This window comes from Triticum aestivum, chromosome 3A, assembly GCF_018294505.1.
Source record: "Triticum aestivum cultivar Chinese Spring chromosome 3A, IWGSC CS RefSeq v2.1, whole genome shotgun sequence".
Classification (NCBI taxonomy): Eukaryota; Viridiplantae; Streptophyta; class Magnoliopsida; order Poales; family Poaceae; genus Triticum; species Triticum aestivum.
Genome location: NC_057800.1, coordinates 499,749,004 through 499,760,512, shown reverse-complemented (window position 1 = coordinate 499,760,512; position 11,509 = coordinate 499,749,004). Strand labels below are relative to the sequence as shown.

At 48.2% G+C, this 11,509-nt stretch overlaps 2 protein-coding genes across 2 annotated transcripts; both read left to right on the top strand.

Moving 5' to 3' along the window:
• Nucleotides 1-1,730: 1,730 nt before the first annotated feature.
• Nucleotides 1,731-6,185, top strand: LOC123061848 (65-kDa microtubule-associated protein 3). The gene is made up of 13 exons (XM_044485130.1): nt 1,731-1,942; nt 2,135-2,216; nt 2,316-2,522; nt 3,207-3,455; nt 3,573-3,782; nt 3,871-4,026; nt 4,129-4,288; nt 4,397-4,548; nt 4,658-4,745; nt 4,866-4,939; nt 5,024-5,098; nt 5,178-5,412; nt 5,504-6,185. Exons 2-13 carry the CDS (start codon nt 2,148-2,150, stop codon nt 5,896-5,898), a joined length of 2,070 nt encoding a protein of 689 aa, XP_044341065.1. The 5' UTR covers nt 1,731-1,942; nt 2,135-2,147; the 3' UTR covers nt 5,899-6,185.
• Nucleotides 6,186-9,986: 3,801 nt separating this feature from the next.
• LOC123058498 (uncharacterized) lies at nt 9,987-10,898 on the top strand. Its single transcript, XM_044481214.1, has one exon. It carries the CDS (start codon nt 10,135-10,137, stop codon nt 10,696-10,698), a length of 564 nt encoding a protein of 187 aa, XP_044337149.1. The 5' UTR covers nt 9,987-10,134; the 3' UTR covers nt 10,699-10,898.
• Nucleotides 10,899-11,509: the final 611 nt, after the last annotated feature.

Below are 11,509 nucleotides of genomic sequence, written 5' to 3'. Positions count from 1 at the left end.
GTGATAATAAATTGTCTCCCAATCTTTATATACAATTATAAGGCTGGTTATAGTGGGGAGTAAATTACGTTAGGCTAGTCATAGTGGGAGTAACTTAGATAGTAACATAGCGCACTTCGAGAAATTTTTGCTTATGTGGCATGTAGTTAATGAGAAGTGGTAACATAATATGTTACTATAACATAGCGTTTTCCAAGATAAGATGAGTCTACAAGCCATTAAATGAAGGCACATATGACACTACTAGTATGTTACTTTGCACTATGAAGGTGGTAACTTAGACTAGTGTCATATGCATGCCACTAGTATAAGTTACTCCCCACTATGACCAGCCTTAGTGTCATGCATACGACACTAGTCTAAGTTAGTACCTTCATAGTGCAAAGTAACATAGTAGTGGTGTCATAGATGGCTTCATTTATTAGCTTGTAGACTCATCCTTTTTCAGGAACGCTATGTTACAGTAACATATTATGTTACTCTAAACACCTCTCTCCTAATTAATTACATGACACATAAGCAAATTGGTTTTGAAATGCGCTATGTTACTAGGTACCAGCTAAGTTACTCCCGCTATGACCAGCCTAAGGGACACCAATATAATGTGGCTCTTCACCAAGAGAGGGCAGTAGTTGCCAAATTAGCAACCGCCCAACGGTTCCTTAAGGATGGTTTAAATAGTTAACACATGGTAATTAACCCTAACATAAAACTCAATGGCATTTCATATTCTGAATATTGGACAAATACTAGTGAAATGTTCCATTAGCAAAGTCAAGCTCTTATTCTCCATTACGAAAAGATCTAGTTTCCATGGATGGATTTAGCGATGGCGGCACTCATGTGTCGTTTTCTTCTTGGAGACATCATCGTTGAAACACTTTTCTCCATCCGAGTGCTCTCATGCGTAGTGGTCGATGTTGATGGTTGATTCATGCTTGATTTCGCTTCAACAAGTCATTCGGAGTTTGCGTTTTTCTTCTTTGTGTGTGCAAGTTGATGCTGGTTGTGTGCATCCTAATTATGCAGAGGCCGGGTGTTTACTCATAATGATTGTATTTTCTTGATGCGACATCATGAATCAATAAAATCCACTCTTTATAAAAAAAACTCGGCATCATAGGCTACCTTCTCCATTGCAAACTAATTCCGTATATATCAAATTTAAAGAAGTTTAATTTGGTGGAAACCTAGTACTTCAATTAATTTACAATGGAAAAAGTATATAATTTTTCCTTTACCAAATTCGATTCACCATTTCCCTCCAACTTTTTGGCTGCGTTCCACATTTGTGCGTTCTTACCAAATGCTGGCTCGTCATTTTCGGCAGCAAATGAAACAAGCCCGTTGCTGATTTGGTGCATCTTTTTGTAGTAACAAAGCATTAACTCTACGCAAAAAAAGAAAGTGTACTGTGACAAAGCATTAACTCTTGCTTCTCGCAAACTGCTGTCACAAAGAAGCAAAATAGTCAGCTCCGCGGTCCACACGTGGCAACCCAGGAGTGGGCTCCATCCGTCACCGCTCCCGGCGCACGTACCCAATCGGCAGCCGACCTGGCAAGCCCAAACGGCCGGATGAGCCTCCCATCCCGGCCGTCGAATTCAAAACGGAGGGCCCTGGATGCGATCCCTCTCTCCGGAGCCTGCGTAGTAAAGACCTCCGCTAACGTCTCTCTGCGGCTGTCCCCCTCCCTCCGTTGATTCCTTCCGATTCTTTTTTCCATTCCAACCCCCGCACTCCTCTCCACTCTTCTTGCCCCCCTCCCTCTCCCCTGTTTCAAACCATTTCAAATCACTCTCCCTCCCCTGCTCTCCTCTCCTCCTCCTCCTCCGCCCTCTCGCTCGCGTCCCAGGACCCAGCCGCGCGACCCCGACCCCGACCCCCTCGGCGGCCACCACCGCGCGCTCCCACCGCCGGCCTGCCGATACCGCGCCGAGAGGTAAGCCCCGAACCCCCCGGGCCGTTGGAGCCTCGCCCGCGGTTTCCTCGGGCTGGATCTGCCCGCTCGCTCGCTCCCCGTGAGCGAGGCGGAAACCCTAGCTCCACCGGTGATTCCGTCTCCCCGTTCTGCTACGCGCGGCCGTAGGTTCCCTGCCACGGCGTCGGATTTGATCTTTGACCCGCCTTGCAGATTGCTCCTGACGATGGGTGGCGCGGTGAGAGACCAGCAGCAGCAGCTCCACCCGTGCGATTCGCTTCTCCTCGAGCTCAACGTACGTCGCGGCTTCCCGATCCGCGGTGTTTGCTGCGCTGTTTGTTTCTTGTTCGCCCCGCTGCTGTCTCCAGGGACTGAGAGATGTTTCCGGTTTCAGGTGATCTGGGATGAGGTCGGTGAGCCCGACACGGTGCGGGACAAGACGCTGCTGGAGCTCGAGCAGGAATGCCTCGATGTCTACAGGAGGAAGGTCGACCAGGCCAACCGCTGCAGGGCTCAGCTGCGGCAATCCATCGCCGAGGCCGAGGCTGAGCTCGCCGGCATCTGCTCGGCCATAGGCGAGCCGCCGGTTCACGTCAGGCAGGTTTGTTCCTGGCTCCACCTCCACTAGTGTGGTATGCTGTCATATCGAATAGTGCTAATTATTCCTAGCAAACCAAAAGAAAAGAAGGATAATAGTGCTAATTATGGATAAAAATTATGGACAAATTATGGAAGGGAATTTTAGCAGCAATCTGAAAACTGCACTTAGTTTTGTACCCTCTAATAGCTAAGATGAAATAAATCAAATATGATTACTGCTGGAAGGGACAATGTGTCCAACACTCCGTTTGATAGAGGAAGCAATTGACAGTAACAGGCCATCACCAACTAATCTCTTCATTACTTTTTTTTACGAATGTGTTAGTATACCAGGAAATATGTAAATACAACTTCATTTTCCCCTTCACTTTGAGTTGAGTCAATAAGCATACAGTTTCCTACACTTTAACTATTCTACAGCCGTTGTAACTAGAATACTGCTGTTTGGGTTATGTGATCACTACTGAATTCACTGTATATGCATGGCACTCAAAATCTGTTGTATTTGAGACTTGATAATCTACTACATGAATATGTGATGGCGGCTCAATTCGATGTGTTTCGCAAAAAAAAGGTTCAATTCGATGTACATACAACACACTCTTGAACTGCTGTCCAGAATAGCTTCAACTTTCTGTTGGAATTCAGGCTGTGACTGATGTATTTTTGTTCTGTTATTTTGTAGTCAAACCAGAAATTGCATGGTTTAAGGGAGGAGTTGAATGCAATTATCCCATATTTAGAGGAGATGCGGACTAAAAAGGTTGAAAGATGGAGCCAGTTCGTTCATGTCCTCGAGGAGATTAAGAAAATCTCATCCGAAATCAGGCCTTCAGACTTTGTGCCATTTAAAACTCCTGTGGATCAGTCTGATCTGTCGTTAAGAAAGTTTGAGGAGTTAACGAAGGAGCTAGAATCTCTTCAGAAAGAGAAGGTCATCATCACTCCTGCCAATCAAATTCTTTCACCAGTCATACTCTATCCATGTATAGCAGTGCTCTTTTTGTTCAGTGCTCATATAAATCTCACTATGTCTTTGTGTTTCTGACAGAGGGAAAGATTAAAGCAAGTGATGGATCATTTGAACACATTACATTCCTTATGTGAGGTGCTTGGCATTGACTTTAAACAAACAGTGCATGAGGTGCACCCTAGCCTGGACGAAGCTGAAGGATCAAAGAACCTGAGCAACACTACAATCGAGAGACTAGCATTGGCTGTGGATAGACTTCGTGAAATAAAAATTCAGAGGATGCAAAAGGTCAGCATTTTCTGTACTATTTTACAATTTGAAATATGTGTTGCATACCTGAACTCAATCCTTAACTCTGGTGACATGAACCTCTCAGCTTCAAGACTTTGCATCGACAATGCTAGAACTATGGAATCTTATGGATACACCAATTGAAGAGCAGCAGATGTTCCAGAATGTAACGTGCAATATTGCTGCCTCGGAGCATGAAATAACAGAACCCAACACCCTGTCGATCGACTTCCTCAGCTATGTGAGTCACTATTCCTGCAGAGATTCCTCTCATGTTACAGCTGCTATTGCTATCTGTTCCTATCGAGACAGGAAATATTCATAGATTATGCTCATAATGTAGGTGGAAGCTGAGGTTTTAAGGCTTGAGCAACTGAAAGGAAGCAAAATGAAGGACCTCGTTTTGAAAAAGAAATCGGAGCTGGAGGAGCACAGAAGACGTGCGCATCTAATTGGCGAGGAAGGATATTCAGATGAATTTAACATTGAGGCTATTGAGTCGGGTAAATTCATCTGCCGCCTTCTTGATATCTTGTGTTTAGTAAGGTGTGCTCCATGCCTGCAAATCATCAGGCAAACCACCTCATCCACGTTTGCCCTTTACTCTACAGGAGCTATTGATCCTGCATTGGTGCTGGAACAAATTGAGGCTCACATTGCAACAGTGAAAGATGAAGCTTTCAGTCGAAAGGATATTCTTGAGAAGGTTGAAAGATTTCTGAATGCATGTGAGGAGGAAGCCTGGCTGGAAGATTACAACAAAGTATGGATGATGGCCAATTCAATATTCAGTTGCACTTCGCTTGTTTGTTTTTTGGCTAATTGTTGTTTCCTTTTATTTGCTACTAATGATTTTTACCTGGAATATTTAGGATGACAATCGTTACAATGCTGGGAAGGGGGCACATCTGACGCTCAAGAGGGCTGAGAAAGCTCGCATTTTGGTTAACAAGATTCCGGGTATTCTTGCCGAATGAGATCTGTTATAACTCCTTGTCCAGTTATATATATTCAGATGATGTACTCCTTATTGTTTCTGTTATCACTTCATCTGATTTACATTTTATTCACCTTGGGCAGGAATGGTAGATGTTTTGACCACAAAAATCATTGCTTGGGAGAATGAAAGAGGAAAAGAGTTCACATATGATGGCGTATGTCTATTTACTGATACTTCATTTTTAAACGGTGTTTGTTTTTCCTTCTTCCTTGAGGTTTATCCATGAACTATTTTGCAGGTACGCCTTCTCTCAATGCTGGATGAATACATGATTGTTCGCCAGGAGAAAGAACAAGAGAAGAAGAGACAAAGGGTACTGTGCAGTTGCATTGCTATCTGAATTCCTTACGGCATCTGTTTTGCATTTTCGTCAATAGTTTGAATAACTGCAGGATCAGAAGAAGCTCCACGATCAGCTCAAAGCCGAGCAGGAAGCTCTCTACGGTTCAAAGCCAAGTCCATCCAAGCCTCAAAGCATAAAGAAGGCGCCTAGACACTCGATGGGTGGTGTAAACCGCAGGGTGTCCATGGGTGGAGCCACGATGCAAGCACCCAAAACAGACATACTGCATTCCAAGAATGTTCGTGCTGCCAAGAGAACTGAAGACATTGCCCATTTGTCCCCTGGTAAGCATCCATCCCCTATCAGGAGGTTTCATGTACTGCAGGTCTCAGTTTCTTCTCATCATAAACCTCTGATGCATGTGAACAATTTCAGCCAGCAGAGGCTTGGACATTGGCGATCTTCCCATCAAGAAGCTATCTTTCAATGCCACTGCCTTGCGTGAAACCGAGACACCTCGCAAGCCATTTGCGCAGATCATGCCGCCGCCAAGCAGTGTCCCCTCCACTCCTGCGCGCTCTGTCACCAATGACACCGAGGATGAGAACCGGACCCCCAACCCCAAGACATTTGGAGCAGCACTGAATCTCAAGACCCCGATGACCGTGGCGGCTCCGATGCAGCTGGCAATGACGCCCGCTGTGGCTAGCAAGGTCACGGCTGCTCCTGTCTCCCTTGTCTACGAGAAGCCAGAGCCAACATTGCCGGAGGCGATCGAGTATTCCTTCGAAGAAAGGCGGCTGGCCGTCTATTTGTCAAGAGAAGTTTAAGCTCTCTTTGCGTAGGCGAAAGTTGGAAACCTGACGGCTGTTACTTGTGAGAGACTGGCTGCTGCCTAGTATGTTGGTCGACGACAGTCGTCCAGTGCTGTTCTGATTGTTCCCCTCTGCCACATTTGATTGTTTCCATACTCAGCAAAGGAAGCTTGCGCTTCAGCAGCTTCCGTTCAGTACTGCCATTGGTTAGATATAATTAATGTGTATAGGTTTCTTTCTCGGCACTGAATCATCTTGAATCTGTTTGATTAATATAGATCGGTATTGTGTTTTAATCCTCATGCGATGATGTGTTTCTTACTGTCCACTGAATCATCTTGAATCTGATCGGCACTGTTTTTAATCCTCGTTGTCATGGGTGCACCGAACTTCGTATCAAGGATCAGAATCTTGGAGGTTATGGTGGTGGAGATGTGCTCATATGCAATGGCCCAGCGCATAGTTCAGTCAGGATGCTCATATGTCGATGTTCAATGGCATCATAGACGCAGAACAGATTTCCCACCACGAGAACATCGGCAGATGGCTGCGTAGAAAATGCTCCACAAACCTGGTGCTGCTAGCACAGTTAACAACCACATATTAGTAGTAGCTGTTTTTCCTCGACGGCAGCCACGCACCAAAGTCGTACCCACTTACTTAAAACTGAGTGCGCAGGCCACGGACCAGGCCTGCGACCGAGGCCAAGCATTCGCACTCCAGACTCTCTGGCCAACCATTCGCACTCCCAACTCTCTCGCCAACCATCGCGCAGCACGGTGGCTACGCGATGGCGACGGCGATGCCCACTGATAGACAGCGGCCCTCCAACTCAAGGCGTACGTAGCAACAGCAGCGCGGCACCGGCGGATGGCGAGTACTTCTTCCGTTTCAAAATAAATGACTCTACTTTATACTAAAATTAGTATAAAATTAAATCATTTATTTGAAACGGAAGGAGTACAGCAGGGACGCCGAGTATGGAGCGGCCAGCGTCGCGTGACGCGGACACGCCTCCGGCCCATAATTAGCCCCCGCAACCAACCACCGGGAGCCAGCGTCCCGCGGGGCTTGGCCATTCCGGACACACGCACCGGCGCCGTGCACGCTCCCGCCCACGCCGAGGGCGCCCGTCCCGGCCGTCAAGTCCACACGGCGCGCCACCCGCGCAACAACGCACGCACACAGGCACAGGGGTAAAATTGACAAATTTGACCTAGGAATGAAATCAAATCATAAAATGAATTGTTCGTAAAACTATTTCACGCGGCTGACTTTTTTTGTGACGCCCGACACGAAGGCGCCACACTACACTGTGCAACGCCTCACAGATAGGCGCTACACGTCTGGCCAGTGTCGTACCCCTGTGATCCGAAAATTACTAAGTCAGTGTGCAGCGCCTGATAGCTAGGCGCCACACTATACAGTGTGGCGCCTAACCTCTAGGCGTTGCACTAGTGGTTGCTTCATTTTGTAGTGCAACCACTAGTGCAGCGCCTGAGAGCTAGGCGCCACACTATATAGTGCAGCGCCTAGCTCTTAGGCTCTGCACAATGACTTAGCAATTTTTAGGCAGTCTGAGGTGCAATGCTGGCCAAGTGTGTAGCGCCTATCTGTGAGGCGTTGCACAGTGTAGTGTGGCGCCTTCGTGTCGGGCGTCACACAAAAAGGTCAGCCGCGTGAAATAGTTTCACGGGTAGTTTATTCTGTGATTTGATTTCGTTCATAGATCAAATTTATCAAATTTGCAGGCGCTGCATCTGCATGTGCCCGGCCACGGGGTCATGCGCTAGCTCTCCGCAAGTTGCAGCAGCAGCCGCCGGGATCGCGATCCCTTCCCGGCAGCTTCGTCCGTGACATCAATTCTCGCGCATCGATTCGCCTCTGCAAGTTGCAGAAGACACTGGTATTCTGTAGGTACGTAGGAGCACACATGTTACTGCTGCCAGCATATGATTTGGGTCATGTGATTTTTGATTCGGGGGGAGTCGGTCAAGCGAGCCACACCTGGCCACGGAGTCGCAGTCAAGCTGCTGCGCGGTCGAGGTCCCCCCCGGTCGGTTTCTGTAGCCCTTGAACGACCTCGTAGTAGCCTAGCTAGCTGGTTTCACACCCACTGTCACTGTCCGTGCCTTCTGTCAGCTCAAACATTTTGTTTCTCTCTTCTTTCCGTTTGCGTGTTCCCTGTACTGACGATCTGCAGGCCCGGCCCGGGTTCGTCTGCCAGTGCAAATGTGCAATAGAGCAATGAGGATACTGACCTGCCGCGTGCAGCGTACTGCTTACTTAAAGCTAACTGACTGACTTGGCCGTAGAAGCCACTCTTGGCCTCGGGCCTTCATCCAGGGAGGAGGGGTCTGGAGAGTGCTTCTGGAGATCGCCAGAAAGTTCATTACAGCTTGGTCCTTGAGAAACAAAAGAATTTCAAGAGAGTATTTTGTGTGCGAAACGGAATTCTTTCAAAGGAGTGAGATAGTACTCGTCGGTGGTGAGGTTCAGGTTTCACATCAACACCGCCAAACATGAAGAAGCATGCCACTTCGTCGGTGGTAACATAGGGGGACAGGGGTGCCAGGAGATGCCGTACCTCTCGGCGGCCATTCTTGGACCCCAAGGACCTCCCCGACTTCACGCACCGCTTGCATCGCCTGTCATTATGGTCGGAGAACCATTTGGGCGGTCAGTGTCGTTGCCGGCATGCACTATAGATAGATGCAAGATCGACCCAACATCCTCTTGTAGAAAGAGAGCCACTCATCCTGAGTGATTAACTTGTACTCCCTCCCTAACTTAGTATAAGACTTTCTTGACACTGTCATGGATCCTAAAACCCCTAAGAACGTCTTGTAAAAAGTCAGAGAGGGAGTAGCTAGCATGTCAAATCCATCGAGAGACGCGCCAATCAAACATAGTGTAGGCACAATCATACCACCAGGTGTAAATTCTGAAACTCAATACATCAGGCCAGAACGTAAGTTCCAGATGAAACTTGATCGTATCTGCCAACAACTAATAGTCTGTTGAAACTTGATCGAGTACACTTTTTTAACTGTAGTTTGATATAAAATATAAAAAATATTATGAAAGAATGTTTTCTGAGAAGTCCAATGATACATCAAAAGTCAACACTATATGAAGTTAAATCAAATATTGCAACGTCCGTTGACTTTAAGTATAATACTCGTTCATGGACTATCCGCTTGCATATCTCTCTGTTGGACCGTATGTGCTCTCGCAAATCACCGAGATCGCCACATTTTAAAAAAAAAGGGTTTCTTGTATATTTGCGCGGGGCAATTATCATGTCGATGATTTGTCTTCCTTTTTTTTCATCTGTCGAAAAGGCATTTGATACCTTTTTTTATGCCAACTGCAATATACATGCCTTCTCCAATAGGCACGTAGGTAGGCAGCTTGCAAGATTCAAGCCAGTGTTCCAGAAATCCAGCCAAAAGTCGAGATACTTCCAATCAAACTGTGGAGACGCTGCCGGTCGATGGACCAGACCGTGCCTTGTGGCTTGTCTTTCCAACCAAAAGTCGTGACCACCCTGTCGATCTCAAAGTGGACACGAATAGAAGAAGTCCGATCACCGATCAGTCGATCACACCGCCAGGCGCCTGATCATCTTGTACAGCAGGCGCAGCCACGCGGGATGTACTAGGTTTCTTTCTAACTGGTCAGCGAGTGGATTTTCGAGAGTTGGTCGTAACATGTCACTCGTCAGCAAGTGGATTTTTGCTAGCTGGTCGTGATCGTAATATGTAACTGATCAACAAGTGGATTTCACGCGGGATAACGTGGGCGATTATCCAGGATTATCACTGATCAACAAGTGGATTTTACAGGAGTAGGTTTCTTTCTCGTCCCTCGCCGGCGAGGCGAGGGAGGGTGGGAGCCCAACCGAAGCCGAGCCAACGAACTCCCGTGGCCCGTGGTCGGTCGGCCCCACGCGCAAATCCTCTTGGACGACGACGCCAACCCACCTGGCCACCACCACCCCACTCCTCACTCAGCTCACCTTTCGTCTCTTCCTCCGGCTCCTCGCACCCACCCACCCACCACGCCACCGTCGTCACCCACATCCATCGTCCATCGCACGCGTTTGCTCGCGCCACTGCTATATATCTCCCCGCGCAACCCGTCCCAGGCAGCGCAGCCACACATACCCACACCAACTCTCATTCCTCGCACTCTGTCTTCAACCTCATCGCCTTTATCCATCCTATCTCCGGCCTCTCTCTCTTCGGCATGGGGAACTTCGCGTCCTGCACGCTGGCCAGGATCCCCGGGGCGGCCAAGGGCGCCAGAGTCGTGCTCCCCGACGGCGGGCTCAGGCTCGTCAGGCCCCCGGCCACGGCGGCGGAGCTCATGCTCGAGGCGCCGGGCCATTTCCTGGCCGACGCGCGCGCGCTGCAGGCGGGCCGCCGGATCGAGGCGCTCGCGGCTGACGAAGACCTCGAGCTCGGCGGCGTCTACGCCGCCTTCCCCATGAAGCGGCTCGGCTCCAAGGCCGCGCCCGCCGACGTGGCACGCCTGGCCGCCGTTTTCGCCAGGGAGGCTCATGGCCGGAGGCCTGCCTCGGCCAAGGTGGCGGCCATCGTCGTGGCGCCGCCCGAGGCGGCTTCCGTTGCCGCCGAGGCGGACCTCGCGCCGGTCAGGGCGCCGCGGTTGGATGAGATGGCCGTGGACGACGAGGCGGCTGCGGCGGAGATCGGGGAGCTCAAGCAACGGATTAGCGGCGGCCGCTTGTCGAGGCGGCGGCCGACGTTGGAGACCATACACGAGGAGAGCTACGCCGCGCTAGCATGCTAATGCTACAAGTCAAGTGGCCATCTAACAGACCGAGAGATGGCAAAGGCCTTCTCTCGTATTCTTTTTTCCCCTTTTTTTGACCATGTGTAAATTTGCTGCCTCTTTTTCATGTATTTTTGAGCGATGAAAAGGCAATTGAACCCAAAAATATGGTGGACAAGTGATTAATGAATCAAGGAGATTCATCATTTTTTTGTCAATGAGTCATGGAGATCGAGCAATTCTCACTTACCCATGGGCAACACTAGTACTCCTTTTATAATTCTATTTCTGCTTTTGCTTTCTTAATATCAACTTCAAAATTCCTTTTGTTATAACTCAACAACGACAAACGATCTTTTTCTTTCTTTCTTTGCCGAAAGGATTCATACGTGTATATACAACGGCGGAGCTGCCTCCCGGTGAACCTGGGCAGCCCAGCCAACAACTTTCATTGGAATGTTAATAGAACTTGATGATTTCGTTGGTGATTTCCATGGCAAATGCTTATATAGTTCTATGCATATTTCTTTCATGTTCTTTTGAAAGAACAAATTATGTATTTCTCTATCCTCTTTTCAAAGAGGGCATTTAGTTATTGCATGTTTCTTTTTGTAAGACAATAAGTTTTGGGGGAACCAGCACAACCCTCTAGGGGTGGCTTATCTCATTATATATAATGGATGTGTTACAATACGTACAATATACGTATATAAGTACAGAAGCTATACATAGTCTAACACCCTCCCTCAATCTTAGCCACTTTCTAAAGAACTGAGAAGGGTAAGATTGCGCCTACAAGCCTCAAACTGTGGCAGAGGTAAAGGCTTAG